Source organism: Hirundo rustica, chromosome 2 (genome assembly GCF_015227805.2).
Source record: "Hirundo rustica isolate bHirRus1 chromosome 2, bHirRus1.pri.v3, whole genome shotgun sequence".
Lineage (NCBI taxonomy): Eukaryota > Metazoa > Chordata > Aves > Passeriformes > Hirundinidae > Hirundo > Hirundo rustica.
The window spans coordinates 108,690,919-108,713,191 of record NC_053451.1 but is presented as its reverse complement, the minus strand read 5'-3'; the positions used below and the strand labels follow the sequence as shown (position 1 = coordinate 108,713,191).

General features: G+C 35.1%; 1 protein-coding gene across 7 annotated transcripts in view; it reads left to right on the top strand.

Annotated features, from left to right (window-relative positions):
* The window catches only part of DMD (dystrophin), a 1,060,860-nt gene that overhangs the window by 724,611 nt on the left and 313,976 nt on the right, over positions 1–22,273 (top strand). For all 7 annotated transcript variants that reach the window (XM_040088691.2, XM_040088709.2, XM_040088718.2 and 4 more), the window contains one exon: positions 11,795–12,030. In XM_040088691.2, the coding sequence (XP_039944625.2) occupies positions 11,795–12,030 (236 nt within the window). The remainder of the gene's footprint in view (positions 1–11,794; positions 12,031–22,273) is intronic.

Below are 22,273 nucleotides of genomic sequence, written 5' to 3'. Positions count from 1 at the left end.
TGAGCTGCAGTAAATTCACTAGCAGCAATGGTGGTGGAAAGAACTCATCACTTATTAGTCCATATATTCAACTGGGTATAGGAAAATTATTCACAGCTGTCAGTCACCTCCAGAGTCTATAACACCTTGAGTCTTGGGGTTTGAATTAAAACAGTGATATTTGTGAATATGGGGAAAGTAGTGCTAACAGAATTTAATTTGCTTATCCTTTGGTATTTTACTTGCAGGAGTATAGCATGTCTCCTTCTGTTTGGGAAATGTAGTTTGTTTTTTATTTCTCTATGAAGCAAGTCCCCACCTGGACTAGGCATGCTGCTTTGTTCCAGGCTTCTAAGGTCATATACAACAGTTCTTGAAAAATATCAAGTTAATCTGCGAATGCACCGCTGTGGCTTAATGCAGCTGGAATTCACATTCACTGCTTGCAGTATATAACATAAGAAACAACTGCTGGGGCTGCTAAAAATATTCCATTCATGAGTCTGAAGGTTTTTGAAGAAACTTAGCATTAAGCAAAAGCACACTTGTCAAAATACATACCTTGATGAAATAACTTAAGGTTTAAAACAAATCCACTTAACTCAGAGACTAAAAGTGCTTCTGTAGTGCTAGTTCATATATTGTATGCATCTAGAATTTTCTTTTGTTTTCAAAATGCATAGTTGAGGGGTTTTTTTATTATTCCCTACTGTTTTTTTCTGAGATAGGGGGATGTACAGATGGACATAACAGTATCCTGCATTATCAAAACTTCCGTGTTAAATCTCTGACATGATATTTGGTTTAATATTTTTAGGGGGGATAGAGGATTCATTGTTTAGGAGACTATAACCATTGAAATATATTCATTTCCATGGACTTCAGAGCTGGATTGTGTACTGTTCCACTGCCTCTTTAAAAACAAACCATTTGTATTTAAGAGAAAATCAGGAGACAATGACAAAAATGTAAGAAACAAAATGACAACTAGCTTTGGGCAAAAATGCACAATAGATACACTTCCTTTTTTGTCATATTTCACAGCTAATGTGCTCTGAAGCAGTCATTGTTTATATATTATGCTCACTGTTTGAGTGAACACATATGCTGTAGTTCAGCGCTGGTTCTCAGAATTTCCAAAAGCTAGTCTTAAAACTCCTCGTGCACCTGAGAATATTACAATATGTGTATTCAAAGGGCAAATCAAAAGCAATTGTAAACTCAGATATTTAAGTGGCTTTATTTTTTTATAGCAGCTGGCATAGTATAATTGAGACCAAGAATACTCTAAATAATTATTTGAGAAAAACTGAGTGATCCATGAGTGTGTGCATCTACAGGGTTTTCAATACTAGTGAACACCTGTGTTGATACTAAACTTATGTTGCACACAGTCTTCACTATTTAAAGGAAGCTTGCTGTCAACTATTAAAAAGCTTTCATGAGTGATGTGGTGGATACTTAATTTTTTAGAACCATTAGGGAGGTATCACAGAGAATACCTTGAGCTCTTAAATCATTAGAGACCAGTAACAGCAGACTCCTCCTTTAGTCAGCTGGCCTAACAAAGGTTGTTCATGCTTGTATAAAGTGGATTAGTAAAGGAATAGATAGCTGTCTTTTTGATGAAGGAATAAATAATGGTTTATATAAATAATTTTAGTAGAGTTGGGTTTGAGACATTTTACTTTACAGACTCATGTAATAAAGAGGTTCAGAGATGACAGCCTGAGATGGCCTTATTATGAGTAAATTGCCACATATCTGTTTCCCCTTTATATTCAGGAAAGAAGAGTCTAATCATTCCATCTAATTTCCATTAAGAAGCTTTTTTACTTCTCACATATGTGACACATCCAGGAAATAACAATATGGCACAAAACTGAATCTGTTACTGCTTGATTGGAGATTTTTCAAGGTCAGGACCCAGTTTCACAAGCAGTTCTATTTTTCAATACAGCTGACATCAGACACAAGCTGAAGACAAACTTGTCTAATAAAGCTTTCAGATTCAATTTTCTCTCTGCATATAGCTTCAGGAATCTCTGGAGGTCATTCACAGCATGTGCTGTAACACCAACAGGGAGAAGTAATGAAAAGCATCTATATAAAAAGCTGACACTCTGCCTTCCAAGCTGCATGAATAAAAACATAATAAGCAAGTTTAGAAACACAAATCTCTGTTATTCTCAGAGTTTCTATTTTGATCTTTATAACATATCTTTACTTGAGGATTTGCTTCTGTTTTTTCTGACAGGTAAAAAATATATGCAAAATATACTTAAGCTGCAAATGCCCAATTTGAATAAAACCAAAGGTTGCACCTTTATATTTAACATCCTGTTTCAGGGATTAGGTTCCTCTTTGAAAGATAAACAGGTGTGACAGAGCAGTTTACAAAAGGAATGTGAACTTCTGCTTGTTTTTTTCAGGGCTCAGCTGATTAAATATTACTTGCTCTGGGCTACAAAGAATTTTTATTGTACTCATTCCTATGATGAAATATAAATCAGAAAGTCAAGACAAGAATTGGCTGCTTTGCTGTTATTAAAGACAATATGGAACCAAGGTCTACTTTTTCTATTCTGTAACAAGTTGCTGAAGCACAGCTGTCAAGATTTATGATGTAAATAAGATTAATGCTATCATTAGTCTTTCAAAGGACCACATTCACCTATTCCATTTTTTGAAATATGATCTGGTGTTTTCTTCTGAGAAGAAAGCTTTGCAGCTTGTTTTCTTTCATTTAATGTCTTGATCAATAGTTAGCAGCAACAGGATATGCTGGATTTATTTTGGTTAAATCCCATGAAATGTAAATGATAGCGCACTGTAGAATTCCTCAGACTATTATTGATAACCTGTATCAGGTGAGAGCACAGAACTAAGTTACAATTGTGGTTGAACTTTTTTATATGACTCCAATAATCTTCGTTACACAATCCAGTGTTGGTAATTTTTAAAATATCTGGCATTCACAAATATAATCAAAAATTTAGATTTATTCATTCTGGAAGATATGGAAAAAGGGAGTAGAGTTCCTAGCGAAAGGGTATCCATAATCAGATGATAGTTTATATGCCTTTTTTCAGTTTTTTTCTGCCTAAGTTTCTAGCTTTCCATCTTTAAATCACTTTTTTTTTTTTTAATATAGTGTTTTAAACCACTCTCTCTCTCTCACACACACACTTCATTTTGTTGCAATAACCGAAATTACTCTGATATATGACTATCCAGATAGCAACAGTGTGCAAATAGCAGTAATCTTTCTATTCTGTTTCTTTTTGTATAGTAATTAGGCATATTGACAATTACATTGTGTGAAAATCTCTTTAATTTGTCTAGAATAGTAGAAAGGGATTGGTCATTCTGCACACAGTCCTCTTGACCTGTCTGTTCTTTGTTGACTTGTCTCTTTAAAAGAGCAAAGCAAGCCAGCTTTTCCTTGTGAATGGAAGAGTGCTCAGGGACATCCTGGTCATGCCCTACCTGACTCTTTGACATCTTTCCTCATATTTCTGTTGTGAATGGGGCTGCCTCAGAGGTCTGCTCTAGAGAGAAACAGCCGGCCAAAGAGTGTGAGCAGAGTGGAGGCTACAGGGAATGAGGAACAAAGCTCAGAATTGCTTCTAAGGTTTCTGCCCTAGTCAGAGGACATGAGAGGATGACAGAGGGACTTGCTCCTTGGACTGGGGAAGGCTAAAAGGAGGAGAAGATGGCAAGTGGAAACCACTTCTATTCCACCTGTAAAATCCTTTAGTCTTATATATATGAAGTTTATCACTGCAATATCAGACTGCTGACTTTGTATCAGTGTGGAATAGCAGGGGACATGCAGTGGTGGAGATAGGCGATAAGAGATTTGCATTACTGATTTTTTTTTAACAGTGTGTTGGTAGTAACACCACGCTTAAGTTCCCAAGGACAATTCCTCATAGGGTGAAACTAAAATAGAGTGTGACCTGAAAAGTAAGCATAATACAAGAAAACTTGACAAGGGTTTCACAAAGAAGTGCCTGGCAAGATATTTTTACAAATATGATGAAAGAACAGAGGGTGCTTGTAGTGGTTTAAGTAATCCTTTTGTCAAAACAAAGTGACAGTGATGATGCTGCCTTTGAGCAACTGGTTTTAATCCTGCGAAATTTTTCACTTGAATAAGGGTAGACTCAGATATTTTTTGCATGAATTCTGTAATTCTGTTAAATTAGCTAGTAACTAAGTTCAGATTATTTCACAGCTTCGTTACACCTGTTACGATGTTTATTTTTTTTAACTACAAGGTACCTTGTAGTTAAAACTCTAACTGGCTTCTTGTTATTTTGTATCTGTGTACAATTTTTTACATGCTTTTTTCAGAGTTCCCCTTGGATAAGATAGCAGTTTATGCCTGTTAAATCAATATATAGATCTTACAAAAATTAGAAGAGGTGATCTTTACGATATTTTAAAAGTTGAAGCTGCTGTCAATATGGGATTTTTTGTTGTTGTTGTTTGTTTGTTTTTTGGTTTTTTTTGTTTGTCTTATATCAAAAAATTAGCTGCAAAAATTCAGTTACATGCCAATAGCAGTACACTGGAAATGTAAATTGTTGTCATGTAGATTGTCATCCAATTGAAAGCTGCATACTAAATCAAGGAACTTGTTACTTTTACTGACAAAAGGAATACTGAGAGGTGCTTGCATCATTTGTGACAGATGTTGTCACAACGTTTTTTATAAGGCAAGTATGTGACAGAATTTGATTTTACAACACCACAACTTCTGTAGTACAAAACATTCATTTTCATGAAACTCTTTTGTAACAACTGCTCACTGAAAAAGAAGCTTATCCTTTGGAAATAAACAAATGCCTTGTGTAGGAGTATAAATAATACTGCTTTATAAAACATATATGAAAGATTCTTGGGCTACCTTTCTTTAGTTTCTGTCTGCTTAATTCTCACACTCACTAAAAGTGATCCATTCATACCATAGCCTTTTGCTTTTCAATTTTTAGTGGCCCCATCAATCATGCTGAACTTTGCCCAAGGAAAGGTTCTTGGAGAATGCCATGACAATGCTATATTACTAAAAGGAGACTGAACTTTAGAGCAGTTTATCTTTCAGAAAGGTTTGAATGGAACAATAGGTCCAAGCAGATTAATGCTACCTCTGTTTACAGATATATATTACAGTCTTCAGTTGGTTTTGTACTACTTGTCTCTGGTCGAGTCATAGTCTAATTAGAATCAAATGCTGCAGATTGAAAGTTTTTGCCACCACATGTAGAGCAGTCAATTGAATTTTTTACGTACACTGTATGATCTTCTTTCTTAGCTGCTTCCTTCCCAAAGAATTCTCAGTTGTTACACTATTTCTAATTCAATTTTTAGAGAGTGTTTGGGAACATAGCTGTACAGGACCACAGAAAGACTGAGATTGGAAGGGACCTCTGGAGGTAATCTAGTCCAACCCCCTACTCAGGCAGGAAAACCTAGAGGAGGCTACCCTGTAAGATGTTTCTGTGGCCTTTGAGTATTTCCAAAAAGTAGAGATTCTGCAAACAATCTGGTTTGACCCATTGCAGGATTCACTCAAAGAGTGTTTCCTGATATTCAGGGGGAGCCTCCTGTGTTTCAGTTGTGCCCCTTTTCTTGTCACTGGTGGGCACTGCTGGAAAGGCCTGGCTCCACCTTCTGTGCACCCTTCCTTCAGATGTTCATGAAATCCCCCCAGGTCTTCTCTTTCTGCTTTCTCAATCTTTCCCTCATATAAGAGAGGTTTCAGTCCCTTAATCATGGTGGCCATTTACTGGTCTCTCTTCAGTAGCTCTACAACTGTCTTGTGCTAAGGATCCAAGAACTGGATACAGTTTTCCAGGTGCTGAGCAGAGGGGAAGGATCAACTCTGTCCACCTGTTGGCAATAACCCTCCTAATGCAGCCTGTGATGCCGACAGCACCATTGCTTCCCCAGGGTTTGAGGGGAAGCTGTCATTCCCTGGGTCCTCCATATTATCCTTTCTGAAGACAGAAGTGACATTTGTTTTCCTCCGGTCTTCAGACACTTCTTACACTTCTTTCTTTTGCTGTGATCCATCAAAGTTTGTAAAAAGAGTCCTTGCAATGATTGCTGCCAGATCCCCCAGCACTCAACAGGTCCATCCCATCAGAGCCCATTGTCTTTTTCATATGTGTCCAGTTTGCTGAAGTATTCTCCAACCCAATTCTCTTCTACAAAGGGCATTTTTTTAAAAACTCTGACTTCTGTACATGGAAATTGCCTTGTAATACATCTTATGACCAAGGGAACTGTTAACATTCCACTTCTAAGTATCTTCCATACACAGGATGTATTTGCAGAAGCTCTTTGCAGCAACAGGTCACAATGTGAACTTTTTTGCTATGTGGCACTAATTTAACTTCACTCTAATGTTTATTTACATTATGATGCACACAAGCCAACTTATGTGGTTTATATCACTGAAATTCTTAGCGTTTAGTGGACCCCACCCATTTTCTGTGGTCTTATTCCTGTTGCAATTTAGTGTGTTTGAAGAGTTTTTCCTTACATTGAGTGAAGGACACATCAAAACACCTTGCTGTTGTGTTTGGAGGAACTTGGAAAAATGCATTGTACAATAAACAGCTTAGTCACACTCTTAGATATAAAAAGGAGGATGGTAAGAAAATTCTACCACACCTATCCTATGACAAAGAAAGAAAAGTCTGAGAAAGCTGATACATATTCCTACTAAATTTAAAGTTCTGATGCTGTTTGAAAATACAGTAACAGCAACATTTTAGAAACCGTAACTTTTGTAGTTATTTTTCAACTATAGCAGTATACATTCACTTGTAAATCTTTTCCTTTTCTCCTAAGCATTTTAACCTTGACTTTCTACTTTCTTTTGAATCTCTAAGGGGTCTTTAGTTTCAGCTCCTTCATCCCGCTGCACAGACTATTCCAGATCTGAACTTTAGTTAATAATCCCATAAACTATCAGCTTCTTTTATTTTACCTGTAATAATTAAAATTATATATAATCCATAATGACTTGTTAAGTCATAAAGAACTTCTAGAATTAAAAGGTAGTCTAGGCACTTAACTTGAATTTTAAACTGATAACAGTAACACATAATGTGAATATTCCAGAAGTGTTCATGAAATTAGGTATAAAACTTTTACCCATTTATAGTCTATAAAAATTACTATGTATGAAATATACCTGATACAGTTACCAAGTCTTCTTTTTCTAGGAATTGTTTTTACTAGCGGTTCAAGGCTAAGAACATCAAACATTGGTGTTATATTAAAACCTAAAAGACTCAATTTGAAACATGATTTCTGTCTTTAAAAGTTGATTAAAATGTTGAGAAAATATTAGCTTTGAGATACAAGGCTCTAAGGATGCATATTTTTCACATTTAGAACTGTGGGTGGAATTTTGTTGGCAATAATTTTTGATCAACATAAAGACTTGATTTGAGTTCAGATCACAAGAAAAAATTATTCCTTGCTTTCAAACTTCAAAGTTGGTGGGCTTTTTTTGAGATAATAAAGTTATATTATTCATAATATTTAATCAGAGTTCTGTTGGTCACTATTATTTTCCTTTCAAAACACATTTATGACCTGGAACACCTGGCAGGTAGCTGTAGCTCCTCTGCAAAAAGTGTTACTGGCAGTAATCACCTTGCAAGGAGGGGTTGTACTGAATGGGAGAACTTAATGTACTCTTAACTTTATTTCCTTACTGTTCAAGGACAGACAGAGATGAGACTACTCATTTATCACTGGAACGAATCTAAATAAATCAGTCTCAGAACTGTCTTTCCAGATCTCTCTCCAAGAAATCTGCTTGGAGTTTAGCATTACAATCATGGATGCTCTAACCCTGTAGAAAACTGGTCGCAATGCCACAGGAAAAAAAAAAAAAAAAAAAAAAAAAAAAAAAAAAAAAAAAAAAAAAAAAAAAAAAAAAAAAAAGGCAATATGCATTTTAGTAGCTGACAAAACTTCACCTGTATGGTGTTGTGGAGTTTAGTTGTTCCAAGTCAAGCACATGAGGATAAAGTGCTGGTAAAATGACACTGAGATTCCACATGAAATAAGCCAAACCTGCCTGGTGTGCAATGTCCCAGCCAGTGAACTGCTTGTGTGCCAACAGAGAGAATACTCACTTGTTCTGCCGCTAAAGTCGGTGTTGCATGTGTTAAAATAGCAAATTCACTGAGTGGTGTCATCTGAATGTGTACTAAAAGGTACAGGTGTTCTTTCTCTGCTTTCTCAGAGTGAGTAAAATGCAGCTGAGTTTCCTTGACTAGAACAAGAAGGAAGTTTACTGGGTGTATATTACTGCTATTCACTGCATGAAGGATTGAAGGCTGGCGTCTCCCTTAATTGGTGCTGCTGACAATGGAACTAAAAACCCAGGCTAGACGTGCAAATTGAATTGAAATCCACATCCAGTTACCTTTGTTCTTTCTTCTTTGTCAAGAAGCTTTGACCTAGGAGATGCAGTTACCTTAACTTCACCAGCACTAAAAGCATTCAGAAGGATGGTTAGGAACTCTCCTGTGAACTGAGGCAGTTCTGCTTAGGGACTGTGGCTTTAAAGAGGGTGTTTGAAGGGCTTTTGAAAGCATTGTCATTCTCCCTGTCCTGTTCCTGTTCAGTACCTAAATAAAGAGTCTTATTTGTTTTGACTTGTCAGTTTGACCCTCTCTTGAAACACAGCATTGAAATAAGCAGAGTAAAAGAAGGGAGGGAAATTATTTCCTTGCAATTGTCTTCATTCTGTTTTCCTTGGGTTTGCATTCAATATTTGAAATTAAATTTCATGATGCATTCCAATTACTCTAACACTTCAAGTTTGACGTTACAGATTAATTTTGAGATGCAAAAATTACCAATATACTCTCAATTTCATCAGTATATTTTAAAGTTCAAGAACAAGTTAAAAATCACACCTATCATTCTATTTTATTTTTCTCCTATTATTGTACTGTGTTGCTTCCTTCTTTGTTAAAGAGCAGAAAGTGCTAATGAGAAATCACCTTAAAAACTTTATATTAATGTAGTTTAATGTCTTAAATTCTAACTGTCCTTTTGGTTTTCAGGTTTATCATATCACAGATGTGAACCATTATAATCTTTAAATAAGCTGATGAAGATGAAGCCCTTTATTGTTTTTATGGCCTGCTTCATTGGGTTAGAATTTACTACTCAGATATTTGAAAAAAAAAAAATTATTTGAGTTCTGGATCTATAAATTAATTGTCCTGAGGGGAAAAAAAAACAAACAAACAAAAAACCCCCAATAATAATAAAAAGACCCCACCAAAACCAAAAGCAACAAAATGTCCCTTTTGAGACATAGAAACTGTCAATGCAGTTTTAGATTAGATTTTTTTTTTTTTTTTGAATGAGATCTGTTGCTACATATTGTGTTATTAATGTTGTTTTATATTTGTCGATTATTTTTAGTTGCTCATTTATAAAGTTCTGTTAAATGAACTGTGCCCTATCTATGCAAGCATAAACAAAGAGAAATAAGGGATAGATACTGTTCTAAGAGCATTTTTGTTTTGAAGGGAAATAAGTGTCAGAAGTAAAACACTTTGCAAACACTTTCTACAGGTAATGTTTATAAGTAATTTGATAACTCATTTATTCTACTGGTCAGTCAGAGTGGAACAGATTATTGGCATCCTGAAAAGATGATGGTAGATAGTGGTAGATATTGAAGTTTTAGAGATGATAATATACTGGATTTTTGCACTTCTGCTAGTACCTTACAATCTTCTTTGTAATATTTTAGTTTCTTGATGTAAAATAACTACATCAAGGATAAAAATACAAAAATAATCAAACAAAACCACACAAAAACCAGCTCAATGGACAGAAAAACCCCAAAACCCATAAGCCAAAATCCAGATCAGTAAATCCATAAACATTAGAAGATTAGAAACACCCTTTTCTGAAATGGCTGCCACTGGCGGAAAAATAAATAAACAGACATTAATTGGTGAACTTTTGATTGTGTACTCAGGTCAAAACATGTGAGAGCCAGGCAGTCTTATCAGACACCTAAAGTCTACTAATAGATGTCCCAGTTTAAAAAATTTTTCTTCAATTTACCTGAATACTGATAAGGAGAAAAATTTCCTGTGAGATGAGACACCTTCTGTTTAACCTATGTGAATGCTGAATTAGGCAACTGTTTTCCTGTTGTCTAAGAATCTCTGAAGTCACAGAGGAAATATGAGTCCTTGGCATTATGGGCAAATTGTTGAAACCTGCTACCTGTTTTCATGTTTCAAACAGACTTTGCTGTAATGGCACGAGTGTCAATGGAAAACCATTAGACTCTCACAAGTAATAGCAAGAAGAAACAAAAAAAACCAAAACAATTTGCTGTTCATGGTGTTCATTGTTTTGTTGTCTTGGTTTGCTTTTGTTGAAGACAAGCTATCTCACAGGAAGAGGCCAGGAAACTGATTTTCTCTACTCTGCAAGAAGACTTGGAAAAATAATAATAAAAAAATTTTAGTCCTTTATAAATTAATATTTGGTGGCTCAGTGCTAGGAAAGCTAGAAGCTTTCCATAGAGCTTTTATTTCAGCCTTTCTTGATGAGTTATTTCTGTTTCAACAGCTGATTCAGATGGAAATTCTAAAGTGTAGGTATTTAGATTCTTTTCTACTATTACAGAACCTCAGTGAAACAATGTCATGTGTTCTTTTTTTTTTTTTTTTTTCCCTGTTCTAATTTTTCTTCTTTGGTTGATCTTTAAAAAAAATGAGAAAAAAATAAAATATAATTTACTGTAGCCTCATCTGCAGTATTATTGTGCATGAGGAATTGTTGTTGCATCATCAACTGAAGGGCAAAAATAGCCCAACAGTTCATAGTGATCCCTTTGTAAATACCAAAATCAATGAGAAAAGATCAGTCTTGAATTTCTGAATGATTTTATGTCCCATACTTCTCTGTCCAATGGTTTCTGTCCGTGGCACCTCTCATCGTTTTCACTGCGAAGACAGAAACTGTGCTTCAGTGTTGGGTACTTCCCCATTCGAAGCAATGAATTTACAGGTTATTTAAAACCCATAGCGGATAGACCAGGAAAAGATAAAGGGAAAATGTGTCTGTTTTCTTCAAAAATAAAGAAAAAAAAATCCACAAATATCCAAATAATAGCACATAATATTTTTAAGTTAGGAGGTAGAAGACTAAACAATTAGTCAAGGCTGAGTTTCTTGTTGTGTACGCTTCCATATTGGCCACTAAGCCTATGGGAAGCACTTGGTGATGACAGTAAGTGAGAAGATTTTTGGTCAGACGATTTCACAGCTACAGAGTGACTTGGCCACAGTGGAGGAAACTTGTCATGCTGTGGTGTGTTGCATAGTTTAACTAACTTTTTTCAGTCTGTCTTCTGGCATAGAGAGATCTGACCACACTACTAGATTTTTGGGAAATTATTCATGCTGTTCATTTACACTGTGAACTTTGCTAGTGTTACTAGGTCCAACTAGTCTTCTAAGGATGGAATATGAATATGCTGAGAATGCTGAATGTTAAGCAGATATTATAATAGAAATACTGTGGGAAAAAAATTAATTCATATTTTCTTTTAGTTTTGATTTTCATATTTTCAGTAGAGATAATGTCAAGAAATAGGCTTATTTCTATCTTATTCTTTCTATGGGATAAATTCTGAAATACTGAAATAAACATTTATCATAGTTAATTTATTCAGTAATTTTAGCTTTTTTTTTTTCTTCTTCTTCTTTTTTTTTTTCTTTTCTTTTTCTTTTTCTTTCAGTAACTCCTGGTGAAACTGTTGCTGTGGATACACAAACCAGGGTAACCAAGGAAACCACCACCTTCAAACCAGAAATGCCATCTTCTGTGCTTTTGGAGGTTCCAGCCTTGGCTGACTTCAATAAGGCATGGGCAGAACTCACTGACTGGCTTTCTCGACTGGATCGAGAGATAAAATCTCAGAGAGTGAAAGTAGGTGATCTTGATGACATCAACAACATGATCATCAAACAAAAGGTATGAGAAACACTGATTTTTCAAGTTGAAAACCTCATGATCTTTATTTTGTATTAAATCCTTTCAACAAGGAACACAGGAGAGATGATAGGCTGCAATACATGTGGTTGTCACTTCAGCTACTTTATTCCATAAACACAATTATTGGGTGAAATGTTTAGATAACTGATTGAGGAGAAAAGAAAAATATTTACTGTTTTCTCTGGTATTTGAAGCAGATCTCTCTATCTTTCTGTTGCTTTTGCTGTAAGACTAGGCAAGCCAATGGTTGAAATATAAACTTCAAGAGAATAAAGGAATTGCATAGTAAGCTCCAGGTTGCCAGGAAGAAGACAACTCTGTTTTACAACATTTTTTATGTTACTTCTCTAACAACTTTTTGAGAGCCTTAAATGCTTCTGCTCTTGGTTTATCAAAGGCTCCTCTGTTGTTTTATCAAAAAGAACAGCTCATTAATGCGATTGTTTTGTCAGCAAAACTGCATCACTTCATCACTTATCTTTGAAAATACAGAAAAATATGGAAATACATGTTTTAGGGGAAAAAAAGCCTAAATTTTTGCTACTCAGTAGCAATAAAAGTAATTTTGTATTATACAGCTCTAAAGTAATTACCTGCCTTCTAGATTTAGCATTGTTCAATATAAAAGATTTGCCTTGCCTGCGCAAAAGTTTCCAGTGCTAAATTTCCATTCTGTTCAGTTCTAAACTGAGTTTAGGATTCCCTATTATAAGATTCTGTTGTTTTTTTCTCATCATCTTCCTCCTCATAAAAAAAATCTGATTTATTGTAAGGAAGATATTGACATTCTTTCACGTTGCTTAAACTAGAAATAGAGGGAGAAAAAAATGTATATATTTTATTGAGACTCTGTACTAAGACATTTTAAAGAAAATATGCTGTTGTCTCATGGGATTCATTTTGCTTGTTTTCTTATACTTCCTGTTTTTCCCAATGTTTTAAACTATTTTTGGGAAAATGGTCTTGCTTTATCTTCTAGATGATGAACATGGTAGTTTCATCTTGATTAATGATGATTATATTTACTAAGTAGAATTACATACTGCTTCATTAATTAAAATATCCTTAAAACAGAATGGATGTAAGTGATAATTCCAGTGTCATCTGCACAGGGCATTATGTTAAAATAGTAATCATGTCATTTGGAAAGGCTGAAAGCCAAAGAAGACTTGTTTACACATTATCTTTTAGTAATTTTCAGAATAATTTTGGTTTCAATTTTTTATATTGTCAAATACTTGGTTCAGCATTATTCAGTTTTCTTACTTATACCTCACTTTAGCATATTATTCTGGCAGGCAAAATCCATAGTTTTCTTCCTTCTGCAGATGTCTTTTACTTAAATATGAGATCAAACTCTTCAGAATTTCTGTTAATAATATACATGTTTTAAAATTAACTGCTTTGTATTTGCATTTTATCTTAGTTCAAGGCTAAAATATTTTAGCACTACTGCAGTCTGTTCCTGGCTGGGTAGTCCTGTCTCTTTTTTTGATACCATGCTGTGCTGGTAACAAAACCAGCAGGAAAACTCTTTTTTGTCATGCTTACCTCTCTAATTGGCTGTGCAACAGAATGTGACATTTAATATATTCTCTGATGAAATGGAAGAACCAATGTCTATATATAGACTGCAGTTCTGTTAGCTGCCTCACTCTTCTCGAATGATCATCTTAATATCACTTAATACATGGAAATGAATGTCATGAAATATTTCATTCTTCTTGTAAATCTATCACTGGATTATTAGGTGAGATTAGCATGGAGAATTTTCAAAACCAACAAAGAATTTTTAGGTTTCTCAAAAAAAAAAAAACAAACAAAAAAACAAAAAACACCCCCCCCCCCCCCCCCCCAAAAAAAAAGAACAAACCAAAAAAACCTACCCTGCTTTCTAATGTGTGGAGTCACTGCAGCAGTCTGTGAGCTGATGAAGTTGGACGTGTGGGTACTTGACTAATCCGAAAAGTCACGCCAGATATGATCTAAGTTGGAAATCCAAAAGTAGTGCTTACCTCTCCTGATCTGTACATTCCATAGAAGATTATAGGGATATTTTTCCTGTGGTTGTAATTTAAAAGTCATTGAAAGTCACCACACTGCATCATGGTTTATTTGGAGCACTTATTGCATCTTTACAGGGATCTCAGTAAGATTTAATGAAAGCTCCATCCTCATAGATGGACATATTTTTTTTTAAATCAGTTTCTTGACCTTAGGTGTAAAGTACCATCTAAGCGCATCCAAATTCTTCCCTTATAAAAATTATAGAGATAATGAAACAGCTTAGAGAAAGCTGTTTTATTATAAAACATCTCTAGCTGCTCACCCAGAATTTAGAACACTTGAAACAGCTCATCCTGTTGTCGTGTTATGAGACCCTCACTGTTTTGGGGTTTTGTTTCCATTTCATATTTCATCCAAAGCAGAGAGCCACATTTCTAATAGTAAATTGCAATGTCAAAGCAAACATTTTAAAAACAAAGAAATCCCACATCCTAGCAATGTATGTAACAAGCCATTTTTCAAATCTCCTGGTAAAAATAAGTGACCTCAGGTTGTCCTTTGTTTCACAGCAGCATGTAATGTTGTTGAAGCTCCATCTCTGAGGGCACTTTGGTTAAGTTCACTTCAATCTGATTGTATCGCAGGATCACAGCCACTAACTTTGCCATATTTTTCCTCCATAAAAGTTTAAGACATCGTTAGCCCTCACTTGAACTTTGCTTTGATCGCAGTGAGTTGGCACTCTTGTGTGAATAGCACATACACTGGTTAATTATGGGACAATAAAACTCAAAAAAGACAACTATTTTGAAAAAGGGCCTGTTATAGTGGTAGCTTCCCCTTAATGATAGAGACAGTACAAATTAAATTCTCCTAAGTGGTGCACGTAATATATAGTAAAAGTAGTATACTAAAAGGTTAGCATAATGACTACTCATTTCAAATATCTATAGTTAATCTTTCAGTCAAATGAGGGGTGTACTTCAAGCAAATGCATTATGTATTTTAGTCATCTATGATTGTGTATATCTTGTTAAACTCTGTATAATTAAACAAAAGACACTAAAAAGTATGTAGTAAAGATCTTTAATACTAGCATTGGTGTCGTCCATGTTTTCATTTAAGGAAAATTATTACATTTTCCTGATTTGCTTGAAGACTGATGTTTTGTAAGATTTGATCCTTAAACAAAGAAATGAAAGGCAGGCTGATGAGAGACTCATGATGTTTCTTTAGACAAGAAATAAAGAAAATAAAGTTCATGGGAAAGACTGTGGATGTATAATATGATGTAAGGAGGTGAGGGACGTGACCAACCATGGTTTACCCAGTTGCTTCAATTCACTGTCCTTACTTCAAAGCAATCAACACGCATGCTATTTGAAAGTCAGGTGAGGGTTCTTCATAAAAGAGAAAATTGTGAGGAACAGGATGGTAAACTCTATTTTGCTGCATTTTAGAAAAATGAAAACCTTACTTAAGATGCCAACAAGCCTTTACTCAGAAACTCTGCTTTGGCATCATGGTGTTTTGAGAAAGGTTTGCAGCAGGAATAGATTTCTACTGAAAGCAGTGGATCATGGAGGCTGTGCAAAGCTTCAAGTTAATTAACAATGCTGTTCAAAGAGATCAGGTACTATAATCTCCTTGCATTTTGAATTCTGTCCATGGATTTTTTCAAGGGATACTGTCCATCCAAATTTTTTGCAATGTATATAGTTGATAGCATGGCTCATTATAACACTGGATGAACATAGATTTTATTTAGTAAAAGGTATTATAATAAGTAACATTACTAATAAAAGGGACTACAGTTTTCAATGCCTGCTTTTACTCATTGATTCTAAGAGTTTAATAGGTTGAATCTTCTTTTATGTGCAGCGGATGGGACTAATCTGAAAAAACCAATATTTATGTAGAATGAGACTAACCTAGTTACTGAGACTTTTAAGTAAAGAAGAGGAAAAGATACTTTCAGATAATTATTTATATCATCCAAAAGCAGTCATCCAAAAAGATGTGAATTATTTCTATCTAATTAATTTGTCACTATTCAAAAAAAGGTAGGTTTGCTCATCTGTCAGTTAGAGAAGTAAACAAAACTTAGAATGAGAAAATGTTTTCACTTTTAATTGTAATTTATTTTTCAATAGTTGAGAATCTTTTCCAGGTGATGGATAGTAAAATAGCATTTAAGGAAAAATATTTATTTATAAACTGCAGAAAAAAAAAAAAAAAAAAAGAATGAGCTTAACTTACATTTCTCTTGTCTGAGTATTTTTTATCTATTCTTTCCCATGGTTACATACCATGCATTTTAGTATACAACTTAAATGTGCAACCGTAGACCAGAAGAATGAAATTTTTTCTGTCCAAACTGTTTTCCAACATCCATTTTTGTGGAAATAAAAATATACTTTTCCAAACTTATATCCTGTTATTACAGAAGCAACTGTAAGTTCCAAATTAAAATTTGCAGTTCTGCATTACTGAGTGTGAATCAGTGTACTCTAAATGTGCCTGTGTTGAATGAAAAATGTTAGTTACAGACAGAGGCTTTTGCATCTGTCCATATAGCTTATGTCAGAAGAGTGAGCTATAGGCAAGATGGAGTCTTCATCACCCTTTTGGATAATGTACTTTAAGGTCTACAGAGTTTTGCAGAAGTTAGAGACAAATGCATGAAAAGATCCATGTGGTGCATCTTCAGATAATGTAGTGTTAAAGACCAAAATAGAATATTTCACACTTGGATCTGAACATTTTCAGTTCATGTGATGTGCTTGAAGGGAAAAAAGAGTTTGCTACTCCAGAATCCAAGTGTGGTGCCAGTAAGTTGGGAATTTACATTCACACTTTCTGAATCAAACTTCAAGAGCATATTTACCCCATCCCTCTCTCTGTGCTGTCATGATGCTTTGAGGATTGTTTTCAAAGCTTCCAGGATCTTCTTTTTCCATATGAATATACAGCTGCAGACATTCCCTACGTCACTGTTGGGCCAGGATAAATTATCCTGATAAAGCAGGGCTGGAGGTGTTGGACAGCTCACTGGCATTTTGGTGCATCCTCTCTGACACCATAACCCTACGGATGACTTTATGGGTTAAATGGTGTGCAAAACTTCTCTTACCTCTATGAAATTCACTGTAGGGTGTAACTGCTCAGGAGACACTATCGTTATTTTAATGTATCTCAGAGTGTTATTGTTGTTGTATTTAACGTGGGATATCTAGCGGAATTCTTCTTTTATGCTGTTAGATTTCTAAAATTACTTTTAATTTATGGAAGCACTGGAAATCTGGTTTCAGTTTTTGAAGTGAATTTAAAAAAAACTAATAAAAAACAGATTTCTAAATATATTAATTTATTATTATAAATTTAAAATTACAAGATTTGTGGTCCTGAAAGGCTTTTGCTTTCTTGCAGAATAGAGGAAAATGAAAAAATACCTGTCAGCCTTCCAGCTTGTTTCTAAAAATTAGAAAATACAGTAGGATGCTCTAGAGGGCCTAGAAATCTGAGTCTTTAGAGAGAAACGGTAGAAAAAAAGTTCTATTAGTTGGAAAATTGGACCTCAAGGGATATAGAATATGTGTCAGGAGACTCTTTTTTTAATACTTTGTTGAACAAAAAGACAGCTGATATTTTAAACTAGGTTGGCCAGCTCATTACAGTGTGTTAGAAAGTATATTTGTTTTCTGAAACAGAAAGAAAAAAAAAAAAAAAAAAAAAAAAAAAAAAAAAAAAAAAAAAAAAAAAAGTCTAAACCTTGTCTTTTGGCGTGTGAGTAACAGCTATTTCTTTATTTCTCTATAATGTTAATTACTAGGACATGCATAAAAGTTGTACCTCTAAGGATCTGATTCTAAACTCATTGAAGTAAAATATTAACTTTCATCATTTTTCCAATTAGTTTTCACTGAGGCTGTAGATCACCAAGCAAACAAAAAACAATGTAACAGTTGTGCGTAAAGATAACATTTTTCTCTTTGCTTTTATTGGCCTATTGTGAAATAATTTGAGTTGTTTTGGGGTTTTCTTCAATTCTCAACAAAGATAAATTGTCATGATTAATACAACTGGCATCCTGTTCAGCAGGGAAAGGATAACAGTGTAGCAACTCAGCATCAATATGCTGAGCATTGGAAGCACCAACTTTTCATTAGGGCTGCATTTTTTTGAGTAGGGCTGTTGGTGGTTTTTTTTTTTAATTTCTGAGTCTGACCTATGTTATAAGTATAAATTACCCATCCCATCAACACTGGCTCTTAAATGATCTAGTTTTTTTTTAATCCAAATCATACTTTCATTTTGTGCTTTCATTCCACCAGTAGTGCAGCTCAGAGACCCCACTGCACCAGGTTCTCTACCAACAGCACCATGAGTATGGAAAGACTTTTACAGTTGTGTGCCATCCACAGAGACATGGGAAAATCCTCCTGTGCTGGAAACTGTAAAAAAAACTCCCTAAACTCCCATGAGTTCTATGTGTGCCCAGCCAGCATAAAAATGCTCAACTAGGTGCTGGGCTGAATTTAATATGGCCCTCACCAACATGTTGAGGGAAAGGGATCATTCCTCTTTAATCAACCTGTGGGACAGCATCTGGAGCTGTGTCTGGTTTGGGCTGCCCAGTGTGTAAGAAAGACATGCAGGGACTCCAGTGAAGAGCCAGCAATGTGGTCAGGGGAGGAGAGCACTTAATGAATGAGGAGAGGCTGAACTGGGCTTGCTCAGCCTGGATAGAGCTCAGAAGGCACCTGCTTGCTCTCTACAGCCACGAGATGGAGACTGTGGAGAAGACAGAGCCAGAATCTTCTCAAAGGTTCATAGCAGAAGGATGAGACACAACAGACAAATGCTGCAGCAAAAGGAATGATGATGAAATATTACAGGAAAAACTGTGCATGATGAACATAATGAAACATTGGAACAAGCTGTCCAGAGATGTCAAGGATTCTCCATCCTTGGGAGTATTCATCACAAAACTGCCTAGGGCCTCATGTGACCTCATGTGACTCCGAATTTGGCCACATTTGAGCAGTAGCTGAGAAAGATGATCTGCAAAAGTCCCTCCCCCCCCCAAAATATTCTGTTGTTATATATAAATATTACTCTCAAATATGGATTCTGTGTTCTATACCTTGTCAATGAAACATGCTTTAAATGAAGGAAATCGTGGCTTTATTTCCTGCTTTGTAACCCTCCCACCTCAGCTGTGATTTGCTTTAAGGACTGGAGAAGTCTTGTTAGAATTTAGACACCAATTTAGTTCTAAATAGTCATGAGGATCTGTTAAGAAAGTTACACAAATTTTAGGAGGCTTTATTTTTGTATCAATACTGATCTATGTTTTTAGGAGTATTAACAAGAAAATATAAGAGCAGTTTTGGTTTTATTCAGAAATTGTGGGAAATATAAAAGCAACTTGTTTCTAAATAATGATGCAATGCATAAAATTCTAATCTAGCTGTAAACATAAAATGCAAATTAAAACTAGGGGGAACAATTGTACATTTGCTCATTGAATGTGTGAGGAGATGGTGCTCCTCTTCAAGAAATAAGTTTTCTTCTGTAAGAAAATAAAAACATCAAATCCCAGCAGACGTCCCTAATGAAACTGCTCTCGAAACACAGTTCTTTTATGTGGAAAAGAAAATGAACCCAGAATTTAAACTGAAAAAAATCTGTGATCTTGAAATCTGCCCTATTGGTTTCTCAGTGTGCCAAGGGTATTCTGATACTTCTATAAACGCATTCAAATAAAGATATAGATTTGGGGTTTTGCTAGCAGATGGAAAATTCCCTCATGAGGCAGAACAGCCAGCACTGTCATTACCGTCCTTTTTCATGAAGGGATTGTTTAAAAAAATGTCACTAGTTTTTTAAAACTGTAGTATAAGCTTTATAATAAGTAGTTTCTAGTAACTCTACTGCAGTAAGCAGAATTCTTGGAATTCCATTTTCTCTTTTCCCAGTAGAATTCAAAAATAATTTTTTGCACTTAGAGAAGCTCTCATGGAGAGTTCTCAGTCGATTTGCATGTATATATTGTTTTATAACATTCACATTAAGTAATGAAAACCACTCAAATAAGTACTTGACTCAAATGTAAGGAGACAAACACCTTAACTCACTCCAGTGCAACATTTAAATTTTGTGCTATGTAGAGCTGCTTACAAGTGAAAATTTATAAAAACACTGTAAGGGAAGCTTAATGGCATATTTTTATAAAGGAGCACCAAGTTCTTGAAAAATATTCTCTATTTCCTAACCATCATACACTTTTTTTTTTTTTTTTTTTTTTTTTTTTTTTTTTTTTTTTTTTGTGTGTGACCCACCACTAGCCGTGTGCAATCACTAGATTTAAGGTAAATAAATAGTAAGTTCCTTTGGTTCTGGGAAGGCAGTGAAATAGGGGGAGGTAGAACTGCATCTTACCAAGCTGGCATTATGTGGGGGATTCAGGAGAGAGGAACACTCTGCTTGGAATTGTTTCCCTTGCCCCACCTTCTTCATCTTTGTGGAACATGGTCGGTTTTCTGCTTCCTGGAGTCCCCTTTGGCTCATCTCTTCTTGAACATATTCTCCTTTTGTGTCTACTTTTTTATGCAGAAGATAAGGACAAAATGTCTGATTTTGCCTAGCCTGTCTAACATTTCTTAATGATGAGCAACAGATTGAAGAAGCCTTAGATTCTAGTGCTTCAAGACTCTCTTTTCCATCCACTGGTTGGGGATGATGATGGGATAGGATTTTATGTGTATTTCTTTCTTTTGTTTGATATAGAACAAATAGAAGTAGAAATTGTTTTGTTTGATATACTTCATTACTGCAAAAATTAAAAAAAAAAAAATTAGCAGACAGCAAATTTACAGTGTAAATAGACTATTGCAGGTTGCTACTGCAATGGAATCCTAGAAAATGGCTGACTGCCCTTGCAGCTTAAAATACAAAAGTACTTCTACTAAAAGCAATAAGACTGTTTTCTTCAGGAAAGAGACATTAAAGTTTTGTTCTGAATTGAAACAGAGAATTCAGCTCTTCATGTAATCAAGTGCTGAAGGAGTACTTAATTTAAAAAAAAAAAAAAAAAAAAAAAAAAAGATTTTGCAGTAAGTGTGGGCCATTTCACATTACTCCAGCCTCTCATCTGTCTCTGTTGCTAGCTGATACAATAGGCAAGGTAACAAATCAATCTCAGAACTGTATTCTGCTGCTTTTGTGGACCATTTTTCTTATTGAGCTAAAAGATCAATTTAACTTCTCACTGTGGCACTCCTAATGGTCAGTGCTTTCTGCCTATAGGAAGGATTTTCTCCAGCCAAATGTGAGATTTTTAGGTGAGATTTAGTCACTTCATCTAGTTTCCAACTTCCTTTTTCATGCTTCTGGATTTGTCAGATTCCCCAGATGAATTGTTAAATATGGAATTCACCCTGGGTTTCACGCAGTGAGGTGAGGGGAATTGTTTCCTGGATTGGCTTCTTTCTCTCAATACACAGGCTCAGGTGTAAATACCTACCTCCATTTGGTCTTACTCATTCCCACCCCTGTGGAGGAGGCATTTTCTGCTGGAAAACATGACAGAGCCAGAAAATTCCACTGGGAATGAAGCAACTCGATGATTGTCCCCAGCTGGATTCCTGGCACAACCCTGCAAACCAAGCAGTTTTCCCATAATGTGTTTTCCCTACCATTTGTTAGCACAAATAAGCTCCTGGACCAAAGGCAGTGATTTTACTCCATTGGGACACTGAAAAATTCCCAATTTCTCTCTCTTTTTGCTATCCATTTCTTTTGTCACCCTGTAGGCCACAGTTCCAAGTTGTAATTTAATTTGATTTTAGTATTAAAAAAATCCAGTCCAACTCCACAAAACAAAAATACCAAAAAAAAAAAAAAAAAAGTTCTAATATTAGAAATGGTAAAGTGAAAAGCTGTATTTTGATACTTAAAGTGGCTTATTTTTGATGTTTTAAAAGAACAGCTTGACACTTTGCTTCTGTGAGAAACAAAAAGTTAGGATCAGCAGTTGTTTCTAATTAGAGTTTGGTTTTGATATTTTGGAAAAAAATCGTTCTGAGGTAACACAAAGACCCTGTTTTATTTCACCTTCCTCTTCAGAGAAATATCTGTTATGTTTTTTGACCAAAAAGCAAGGAATTTAAAAAGACAAAATAATAAACAGAAGGTAAATTTAGGCATTTTC